The sequence below is a fragment of the Cheilinus undulatus genome, linkage group 5 (assembly GCF_018320785.1).
Source record: "Cheilinus undulatus linkage group 5, ASM1832078v1, whole genome shotgun sequence".
Classification (NCBI taxonomy): Eukaryota; Metazoa; Chordata; class Actinopteri; order Labriformes; family Labridae; genus Cheilinus; species Cheilinus undulatus.
Genome location: NC_054869.1, coordinates 330,876 through 343,350, shown reverse-complemented (window position 1 = coordinate 343,350; position 12,475 = coordinate 330,876). Strand labels below are relative to the sequence as shown.

At 54.3% G+C, this 12,475-nt stretch overlaps 1 protein-coding gene across 3 annotated transcripts in view; it reads right to left on the bottom strand.

Moving 5' to 3' along the window:
- The window catches only part of rad17 (RAD17 checkpoint clamp loader component), a 71,277-nt gene that overhangs the window by 20,390 nt on the left and 38,412 nt on the right, over positions 1-12,475 (bottom strand). For all 3 annotated transcript variants that reach the window (XM_041787879.1, XM_041787878.1, XM_041787877.1), the window contains 2 exons: positions 11,487-11,650; positions 71-123 (listed from right to left, as the gene is read on the bottom strand). In XM_041787879.1, coding sequence (XP_041643813.1) covers positions 71-123; positions 11,487-11,650 — 217 coding nt within the window. The remainder of the gene's footprint in view (positions 1-70; positions 124-11,486; positions 11,651-12,475) is intronic.

Sequence of the window (12,475 nt, the reverse complement as noted above, 5' to 3'; positions counted from 1 at the left end):
TTAGCGGTCTGTAACAGTAGATATAAACCCTTTAGAACATCCTTTAGCTATAGAAAAGTTGTTGACTCACCTCAGGATGTCGTGCAGGCTGCTTGGCTGTCTGTAGAACTGGTTTGGAAAATCCTGAGGAGATGAAAGGGTTAACTCGGCTTTGATAAGTATTACAGTGAAACATGACTGTGTACGGTTAAAAAGGACACACGGATCAGTCCTCCACAGATGATCTGGATGGATCATGATTGGTTTAAATGGACGGAGGGAGAGATCATCACTGAGCGATGGCCTTTAATGAGAGAAGGGCTGCTCTGGTCTTTGCTGAGCTCTGAACAGAAATATTAAGATCTACCTCCTGCCTGGTCTATGTGTGTCCTAAATGTGTCAGTCTCAGGATTTAACATTTTTAAAGGGTGAGAACCTCTAAGCAGGAGCAGCAGCGCCTCCGTGGATCAGATCAGTAAGGACAAGAACGGAACACTTGTCTGGAATTAACACGGGTCAAAGTTCATTCGATCTCCTGAACTGTCCCACGACAGACCTCTGTCCCACCATCATCAGACCTCTGTCCCACCATCATCAGACCTCTGTCCCACCATCATCAGACCTCTGTCCCTCCACCATCAGACCTCTGTCCCACCATCATCAGACCTCTGTCCCACCATCATCAGACCTCTGTCCCTCCACCATCAGACCTCTGTCCCACCATCATCAGACCTCTGTCCCACCATCAGACCTCTGTCCCACCATCAGACCTCTGTCCCACCATCATCAGACCTCTGTCCCACCATCATCAGACCTCTGTCCCACCATCATCAGACCTCTGTCCCACCATCATCAGACCTCTGTCCCACGTCAGACCTCTGTCCCACCATCATCAGACCTCTGTTCCACCATCAGACCTCTGTCCCACCATCATCAGACCTCTGTCCCATCATCATCAGACCTCTGTCCCACCATCATCAGACCTCTGTCCCTCCACCATCAGACCTCTGTCCCTCCACCATCAGACCTCTGTCCCACCATCATCAGACCTCTGTCCCACCATCAGACCTCTGTCCCACCATCAGACCTCTGTCCCACCATCATCAGACCTCTGTCCCACCATCATCAGACCTCTGTCCCATCATCAGACCTCTGTCCCACCATCATCAGACCTCTGTCCCATCATCAGACCTCTGTCCCACCATCATCAGACCTCTGTCCCACCATCAGACCTCTGTCCCACCATCAGACCTCTGTCCCATCATCATCAGACCTCTGTCCCACCATTATCAGACCTCTGTCCCACCATCAGACCTCTGTCCGACCATCATCAGACCTCTGTCCCACCATCATCAGACCTCTGTCCCATCATCAGACCTCTGTCCCACCATCAGACCTCTGTCCCACCATCATCAGACCTCTGTCCCACCATCCGACCTCTGTCCCACCATCATCAGACCTCTGTCCCACCATCAGACCTCTGTCCCTCCACCATCAGACCTCTGTCCCACCATCATCAGACCTCTGTCCCACCATCATCAGACCTCTGTCCCATCATCAGACCTCTGTCCCACCATCAGACCTCTGTCCTACCATCATCAGACCTCTGTCCCACCATCAGACCTCTGTCCCTCCACCATCAGACCTCTGTCCCACCATCATCAGACCTCTGTCCCACCATCATCAGACCTCTGTCCCACCATCATCAGACCTCTGTCCCATCATCAGACCTCTGTCCCATCATCAGACCTCTGTCCCACCATCATCAGACCTCTGTCCCATCATCAGACCTCTGTCCCATCATCAGACCTCTGTCCCACCATCAGACCTCTGTCCCACCATCATCAGACCTCTGTCCCATCATCATCAGACCTCTGTCCCACCATCATCAGACCTCTGTCCCACCATCAGACCTCTGTCCGACCATCATCAGACCTCTGTCCCACCATCATCAGACCTCTGTCCCATCATCAGACCTCTGTCCCACCATCAGACCTCTGTCTCACCATCATCAGACCTCTGTCCCACCATCAGACCTCTGTCCCACCATCAGACCTCTGTCCCACCATCATCAGACCTCTGTCCCACCATCAGACCTCTGTCCCACCATCAGACCTCTGTCCCACCATCATCAGACCTCTGTCCCACCATCATCAGACCTCTGTCCCTCCACCATCAGACCTCTGTCCCACCATCATCAGACCTCTGTCCCACCATCATCAGACCTCTGTCCCACCATCATCAGACCTCTGTCCCATCATCAGACCTCTGTCCCACCATCAGACCTCTGTCCTACCATCATCAGACCTCTGTCCCACCATCATCAGACCTCTGTCCCACCATCAGACCTCTGTCCCTCCACCATCAGACCTCTGTTCCACCATCATCAGACCTCTGTCCCACCATCATCAGACCTCTGTCCCACCATCATCAGATCTCTGTCCCATCATCAGACCTCTGTCCCATCATCAGACCTCTGTCCCACCATCATCAGACCTCTGTCCCACCATCATCAGACCTCTGTCCCACCATCATCAGACCTCTGTCCCATCATCAGACCTCTGTCCCATCATCAGACCTCTGTCCCACCATCATCAGACCTCTGTCCCACCATCAGACCTCTGTCCCATCATCATCAGACCTCTGTCCCACCATCAGACCTCTGTCCCACCATCATCAGACCTCTGTCCCACCATCATCAGACCTCTGTCCCACCATCAGACCTCTGTCCCACCATCAGACCTATGTCCGACCATCATCAGACCTCTGTCCCACCATCAGACCTCTGTCCCACCATCAGACCTCTGTCCCACCATCATCAGACCTCTGTCCCACCATCGGACCTCTGTCCCACCATCAGACCTCTGTCCCACCATCATCAGACCTCTGTCCCACCATCATCAGACCTCTGTCCCACCATCAGACCTCTGTCCCACCATCATCAGACCTCTGTCCCACCATCAGACCTCTGTCCCACCATCAGACCTCTGTCCCACCATCAGACCTCTGTCCCACCATCATCAGACCTCTGTCCCACCATCAGACCTCTGTCCCACCATCAGACCTCTGTCCCACCATCAGACCTCTGTCCCATCATCATCAGACCTCTGTCCCACCATCAGACCTCTGTCCCACCATCATCAGACCTCTGTCCCACCATCATCAGACTTCTGTCCCACCATCAGACCTCTGTCCCACCATCAGACCTCTGTCCGACCATCATCAGACCTCTGTCCCACCATCAGACCTCTGTCCCACCATCAGACCTCTGTCCCACCATCAGACCTCTGTCCCACCATCAGACCTCTGTCCCACCATCAGACCTCTGTCCCACCATCATCAGACCTCTGTCCCACCATCATCAGACCTCTGTCCCACCATCATCAGACCTCTGTCCCACCATCATCAGACCTCTGTCCCACCATCAGACCTCTGTCCCATCATCATCAGACCTCTGTCCCACCATCAGACCTCTGTCCCACCATCATCAGACCTCTGTCCCACCATCATCAGACCTCTGTCCCACCATCAGACCTCTGTCCCACCATCAGACCTCTGTCCGACCATCATCAGACCTCTGTCCCACCATCAGACCTCTGTCCCACCATCAGACCTCTGTCCCACCATCATCAGACCTCTGTCCCACCATCAGACCTCTGTCCCACCATCAGACCTCTGTCCCACCATCATCAGACCTCTGTCCCACCATCAGACCTCTGTCCCACCATCAGACCTCTGTCCCACCATCAGACCTCTGTCCCATCATCAGACCTCTGTCCCACCATCAGACCTCTGTCCCACCATCAGACCTCTGTCCCACCATCAGACCTCTGTCCCACCATCATCAGACCTCTGTCCCATCATCAGACCCCTGTCCCACCATCAGACCTCTGTCCCACCATCATCAGACCTCTGTCCCACCGTCAGACCTCTGTCCCACCATCAGAATCTGTCCCACCATCAGACCTCTGTCCCACCATCAGACCTCTGTCCCACCATCATCAGACCTCTGTCCCACCGTCAGACCTCTGTCCCACCATCAGAATCTGTCCCACCATCAGACCTCTGTCCCACCATCAGACCTCTGTCCCACCATCAGACCTCTGTCCCACCATCATCAGACCTCTGTCCCACCATCAGACCTCTGTCCCACCATCAGACCTCTGTCCCACCATCATCAGACCTCTGTCCCACCATCATCAGACCTCTGTCCCACCATCAGACCTCTGTCCCACCATCATCAGACCTCTGTCCCACCATCAGACCTCTGTCCCACCATCAGACCTCTGTCCCATCATCAGACCTCTGTCCCACCATCAGACCTCTGTCCCACCATCAGACCTCTGTCCCACCATCATCAGACCTCTGTCCCATCATCAGACCCCTGTCCCACCATCAGACCTCTGTCCCACCATCAGACCTCTGTCCCACCATCAGACCTCTGTCCCACCATCAGACCTCTGTCCCACCATCAGACCTCTGTCCCACCATCATCAGACCTCTGTCCCACCATCATCAGACCTCTGTCCCACCGTCAGACCTCTGTCCCACCATCAGAATCTGTCCCACCATCAGACCTCTGTCCCACCATCAGACCTCTGTCCCACCATCATCAGACCTCTGTCCCACCATCAGACCTCTGTCCCACCATCAGACCTCTGTCCCACCATCAGACCTCTGTCCCACCATCAGACCTCTGTCCCACCATCAGACCTCTGTCCCACCATCATCAGACCTCTGTCCCATCATCAGACCCCTGTCCCACCATCAGACCTCTGTCCCACCATCATCAGACCTCTGTCCCACCGTCAGACCTCTGTCCCACCATCAGAATCTGTCCCACCATCAGACCTCTGTCCCACCATCAGACCTCTGTCCCACCATCATCAGACCTCTGTCCCACCATCAGACCTCTGTCCCACCATCAGACCTCTGTCCCACCATCAGACCTCTGTCCCACCATCAGACCTCTGTCCCACCATCATCAGACCTCTGTCCCACCATCATCAGACCTCTGTCCCACCATCAGACCTCTGTCCCACCATCATCAGACCTCTGTCCCACCATCAGACCTCTGTCCCACCATCAGACCTCTGTCCCACCATCATCAGACCTCTGTCCCATCATCAGACCCCTGTCCCACCATCAGACCTCTGTCCCACCATCATCAGACCTCTGTCCCACCGTCAGACCTCTGTCCCACCATCAGAATCTGTCCCACCATCAGACCTCTGTCCCACCATCAGACCTCTGTCCCACCATCATCAGACCTCTGTCCCACCATCATCAGACCTCTGTCCCACCGTCAGACCTCTGTCCCACCATCAGAATCTGTCCCACCATCAGACCTCTGTCCCACCATCAGACCTCTGTCCCACCATCATCAGACCTCTGTCCCACCATCAGACCTCTGTCCCACCATCAGACCTCTGTCCCACCATCAGACCTCTGTCCCACCATCAGACCTCTGTCCCACCATCATCAGACCTCTGTCCCATCATCAGACCCCTGTCCCACCATCAGACCTCTGTCCCACCATCATCAGACCTCTGTCCCACCGTCAGACCTCTGTCCCACCATCAGAATCTGTCCCACCATCAGACCTCTGTCCCACCATCAGACCTCTGTCCCACCATCATCAGACCTCTGTCCCACCGTCAGACCTCTGTCCCACCATCAGAATCTGTCCCACCATCAGACCTCTGTCCCACCATCAGACCTCTGTCCCACCATCATCAGACCTCTGTCCCACCATCAGACCTCTGTCCCACCATCAGACCTCTGTCCCACCATCAGACCTCTGTCCCACCATCAGACCTCTGTCCCACCATCATCAGACCTCTGTCCCACCATCATCAGACCTCTGTCCCACCATCAGACCTCTGTCCCACCATCATCAGACCTCTGTCCCACCATCAGACCTCTGTCCCACCATCAGACCTCTGTCCCACCATCATCAGACCTCTGTCCCACCATCAGACCTCTGTCCCACCATCAGACCTCTGTCCCACCATCAGACCTCCGTCCCACCATCAGACCTCTGTCCCATCATCATCAGACCTCTGTCCCACCATCAGACCTCTGTCCCACCATCATCAGACCTCTGTCCCACCATCAGACCTCTGTCCCACCATCAGACCTCTGTCCGACCATCATCAGACCTCTGTCCCACCATCAGACCTCTGTCCCACCATCAGACCTCTGTCCCACCATCATCAGACCTCTGTCCCACCATCAGACCTCTGTCCCACCATCAGAATCTGTCCCACCATCAGACCTCTGTCCCACCATCAGACCTCTGTCCCACCATCAGACCTCTGTCCCACCATCATCAGACCTCTGTCCCACCATCATCAGACCTCTGTCCCACCATCAGACCTCTGTCCCACCATCAGACCTCTGTCCCACCATCATCAGACCTCTGTCCCACCATCATCAGACCTCTGTCCCACCATCAGACCTCTGTCCCACCATCATCAGACCTCTGTCCCACCATCAGACCTCTGTCCCACCATCAGACCTCTGTCCCATCATCAGACCTCTGTCCCACCATCAGACCTCTGTCCCACCATCATCAGACCTCTGTCCCATCATCAGACCCCTGTCCCACCATCAGACCTCTGTCCCACCATCATCAGACCTCTGTCCCACCGTCAGACCTCTGTCCCACCATCAGAATCTGTCCCACCATCAGACCTCTGTCCCACCATCAGACCTCTGTCCCACCATCATCAGACCTCTGTCCCACCATCATCAGACCTCTGTCCCACCGTCAGACCTCTGTCCCACCATCAGAATCTGTCCCACCATCAGACCTCTGTCCCACCATCAGACCTCTGTCCCACCATCATCAGACCTCTGTCCCACCATCAGACCTCTGTCCCACCATCAGACCTCTGTCCCACCATCAGACCTCTGTCCCACCATCAGACCTCTGTCCCACCATCATCAGACCTCTGTCCCATCATCAGACCCCTGTCCCACCATCAGACCTCTGTCCCACCATCATCAGACCTCTGTCCCACCGTCAGACCTCTGTCCCACCATCAGAATCTGTCCCACCATCAGACCTCTGTCCCACCATCAGACCTCTGTCCCACCATCATCAGACCTCTGTCCCACCGTCAGACCTCTGTCCCACCATCAGAATCTGTCCCACCATCAGACCTCTGTCCCACCATCAGACCTCTGTCCCACCATCATCAGACCTCTGTCCCACCATCAGACCTCTGTCCCACCATCAGACCTCTGTCCCACCATCAGACCTCTGTCCCACCATCATCAGACCTCTGTCCCACCATCATCAGACCTCTGTCCCACCATCAGACCTCTGTCCCACCATCATCAGACCTCTGTCCCACCATCAGACCTCTGTCCCACCATCAGACCTCTGTCCCACCATCAGACCTCTGTCCCACCATCATCAGACCTCTGTCCCACCATCAGACCTCTGTCCCACCATCAGACCTCTGTCCCACCATCAGACCTCTGTCCCACCATCAGACCTCTGTCCCATCATCATCAGACCTCTGTCCCACCATCAGACCTCTGTCCCACCATCATCAGACCTCTGTCCCACCATCAGACCTCTGTCCCACCATCAGACCTCTGTCCCACCATCATCAGACCTCTGTCCCACCATCAGACCTCTGTCCCACCATCATCAGACCTCTGTCCCACCATCAGACCTCTGTCCCACCATCAGACCTCTGTCCCACCATCATCAGACCTCTGTCCCACCATCATCAGACCTCTGTCCCACCATCAGACCTCTGTCCCACCATCATCAGACCTCTGTCCCACCATCAGACCTCTGTCCCACCATCAGACCTCTGTCCCATCATCAGACCTCTGTCCCACCATCAGACCTCTGTCCCACCATCAGACCTCTGTCCCACCATCATCAGACCTCTGTCCCACCATCAGACCTCTGTCCCACCATCAGACCTCTGTCCCATCATCATCAGACCTCTGTCCCACCATCAGACCTCTGTCCCACCATCATCAGACCTCTGTCCCACCATCAGACCTCTGTCCCACCATCAGACCTCTGTCCCACCATCATCAGACCTCTGTCCCATCATCAGACCCCTGTCCCACCATCAGACCTCTGTCCCACCATCATCAGACCTCTGTCCCACCGTCAGACCTCTGTCCCACCATCAGAATCTGTCCCACCATCAGACCTCTGTCCCACCATCATCAGACCTCTGTCCCACCATCAGACCTCTGTCCCACCATCATCAGACCTCTGTCCCACCGTCAGACCTCTGTCCCACCATCAGAATCTGTCCCACCATCAGACCTCTGTCCCACCATCAGACCTCTGTCCCACCATCATCAGACCTCTGTCCCACCATCAGACCTCTGTCCCACCATCAGACCTCTGTCCCACCATCAGACCTCTGTCCCACCATCAGACCTCTGTCCCACCATCAGACCTCTGTCCCACCATCATCAGACCTCTGTCCCATCATCAGACCCCTGTCCCACCATCAGACCTCTGTCCCACCATCATCAGACCTCTGTCCCACCGTCAGACCTCTGTCCCACCATCAGAATCTGTCCCACCATCAGACCTCTGTCCCACCATCAGACCTCTGTCCCACCATCATCAGACCTCTGTCCCACCGTCAGACCTCTGTCCCACCATCATCAGACCTCTGTCCCACCATCAGACCTCTGTCCCACCATCAGACCTCTGTCCCACCATCAGACCTCTGTCCCACCATCAGACCTCTGTCCCACCATCAGACCTCTGTCCCACCATCATCAGACCTCTGTCCCACCGTCAGACCTCTGTCCCACCATCAGAATCTGTCCCACCATCAGACCTCTGTCCCACCATCAGACCTCTGTCCCACCATCATCAGACCTCTGTCCCACCATCAGACCTCTGTCCCACCATCAGACCTCTGTCCCACCATCAGACCTCTGTCCCACCATCATCAGACCTCTGTCCCACCATCATCAGACCTCTGTCCCACCGTCAGACCTCTGTCCCACCATCAGAATCTGTCCCACCATCAGACCTCTGTCCCACCATCAGACCTCTGTCCCACCATCATCAGACCTCTGTCCCACCATCAGACCTCTGTCCCACCATCAGACCTCTGTCCCACCATCAGACCTCTGTCCCACCATCAGACCTCTGTCCCACCATCAGACCTCTGTCCCACCATCATCAGACCTCTGTCCCACCATCAGACCTCTGTCCCACCATCAGACCTCTGTCCCACCATCAGACCTCTGTCTCACCATCATCAGACCTCTGTCCCACCATCATCAGACCTCTGTCCCACCGTCAGACCTCTGTCCCACCATCAGAATCTGTCCCACCATCAGACCTCTGTCCCACCATCAGACCTCTGTCCCACCATCATCAGACCTCTGTCCCACCATCAGACCTCTGTCCCACCATCAGACCTCTGTCCCACCATCAGACCTCTGTCCCACCATCAGACCTCTGTCCCACCATCAGACCTCTGTCCCACCATCATCAGACCTCTGTCCCACCATCAGACCTCTGTCCCACCATCAGACCTCTGTCCCACCATCAGACCTCTGTCCCACCATCATCAGACCTCTGTCCCATCATCAGACCCCTGTCCCACCATCAGACCTCTGTCCCACCATCATCAGACCTCTGTCCCACCGTCAGACCTCTGTCCCACCATCAGAATCTGTCCCACCATCAGACCTCTGTCCCACCATCAGACCTCTGTCCCACCATCATCAGACCTCTGTCCCACCATCATCAGACCTCTGTCCCACCGTCAGACCTCTGTCCCACCATCAGAATCTGTCCCACCATCAGACCTCTGTCCCACCATCAGACCTCTGTCCCACCATCATCAGACCTCTGTCCCACCATCAGACCTCTGTCCCACCATCAGACCTCTGTCCCACCATCAGACCTCTGTCCCACCATCAGACCTCTGTCCCACCATCAGACCTCTGTCCCACCATCATCAGACCTCTGTCCCACCATCAGACCTCTGTCCCACCATCAGACCTCTGTCCCACCATCAGACCTCTGTCCCACCATCATCAGACCTCTGTCCCACCATCATCAGACCTCTGTCCCACCGTCAGACCTCTGTCCCACCATCAGAATCTGTCCCACCATCAGACCTCTGTCCCACCATCAGACCTCTGTCCCACCATCATCAGACCTCTGTCCCACCATCAGACCTCTGTCCCACCATCAGACCTCTGTCCCACCATCAGACCTCTGTCCCACCATCAGACCTCTGTCCCACCATCAGACCTCTGTCCCACCATCATCAGACCTCTGTCCCACCATCAGACCTCTGTCCCACCATCAGACCTCTGTCCCACCATCAGACCTCTGTCCCACCATCAGAATCTGTCCCACCATCAGACCTCTGTCCCACCATCAGACCTCTGTCCCACCATCATCAGACCTCTGTCCCACCATCAGACCTCTGTCCCACCATCAGACCTCTGTCCCACCATCAGACCTCTGTCCCACCATCATCAGACCTCTGTCCCACCATCAGACCTCTGTCCCACCATCAGACCTCTGTCCCACCATCAGACCTCTGTCCCACCATCAGACCTCTGTCCCACCATCATCAGACCTCTGTCCCACCATCATCAGACCTCTGTCCCACCGTCAGACCTCTGTCCCACCATCAGAATCTGTCCCACCATCAGACCTCTGTCCCACCATCAGACCTCTGTCCCACCATCATCAGACCTCTGTCCCACCATCAGACCTCTGTCCCACCATCAGACCTCTGTCCCACCATCAGACCTCTGTCCCACCATCAGACCTCTGTCCCACCATCAGACCTCTGTCCCACCATCATCAGACCTCTGTCCCACCATCAGACCTCTGTCCCACCATCAGACCTCTGTCCCACCATCAGACCTCTGTCCCACCATCAGACCTCTGTCCCACCATCATCAGACCTCTGTCCCACCATCAGACCTCTGTCCCACCATCAGACCTCTGTCCCACCATCAGACCTCTGTCCCACCATCAGACCTCTGTCCCACCATCATCAGACCTCTGTCCCACCATCAGACCTCTGTCCCACCATCAGACCTCTGTCCCACCATCAGACCTCTGTCCCACCATCATCAGACCTCTGTCCCACCATCATCAGACCTCTGTCCCACCGTCAGACCTCTGTCCCACCATCAGAATCTGTCCCACCATCAGACCTCTGTCCCACCATCAGACCTCTGTCCCACCATCATCAGACCTCTGTCCCACCATCAGACCTCTGTCCCACCATCAGACCTCTGTCCCACCATCAGACCTCTGTCCCACCATCAGACCTCTGTCCCACCATCAGACCTCTGTCCCACCATCATCAGACCTCTGTCCCACCATCAGACCTCTGTCCCACCATCAGACCTCTGTCCCACCATCAGACCTCTGTCCCACCATCATCAGACCTCTGCTTTGATTGATAAGCCTTCCAGTAGAACCATGTAACTTCTGAAAGGGGAGAGGCTGAAGGTGTGTTGTTTACCTCCACCAGAATGATCTTCCTGTCAGAGGATCGTCCATCACCGCTCATCCTCAGACACGAATACCTGTTGGCTCTGAGCAAGAAGTCCTGGAACTGGGTAACCTGGGACGTCGAGTACGTTGAGTCCATCAGCCTCCAGCCTGATGAGTCCCTCGCCCTCCAGTCTGTTAGAAGAAGAACCAGAGGAAGAGGAGGGATTATTTAAAAATCAACACACAGAGACAAGAGACAGATCAGATTATCCTCTATAAATGTGTTTAAAATCAACACACAGAGACAAGAGACAGGTCAGATTATCCTCTATAAATGTGTTTAAAATCAACACACAGAGACAAGAGACAGATCAGATTATCCTCTATAAATGTGTTTAAAATCAACACACAGAGACAAGAGACAGGTCAGATTATCCTCTATAAAGGTGTTTAAAATCAACACACAGAGACAAGAGACAGGTCAGATTATCCTCTATAAATGTGTTTAAAATCAACACACAGAGACAAGAGACAGGTCAGATTATCCTCTATAAATGTGTTTAAAATCAACACACAGAGACAAGAGACAGGTCAGATTATCCTCTATAAATGTGTTTAAAATCAACACACAGAGACAAGAGACAGGTCAGATTATCCTCTATAAATGTGGACAGTAACAGTTAAAACAGGTCTGGAAGTCTTGCACTATCACTGATCTATGAAACATCATTATCATGACAGAATGGATAAATATTTAGTGGGGATGCTGAGTAAATATCTTCAGCTATTTTCAGGCTACTATGATCATTGTTATGCTATAAATAACTACCTTATGCTTTTTCAGCTATTCTTATACAATTTTTTAGCTATTTTTAGGCTACTTTCAGCTATTGTATGCTATTTTCAGCTAGTTTATGCTTTGTCAGCTCTTCTTATGCTATCTTAAGCTTTTTCAGGCTACTTTGAGCCATTTTTATGCCATTGTTAGGCTACTACCAGCTATTTTCAAGCTGCTTT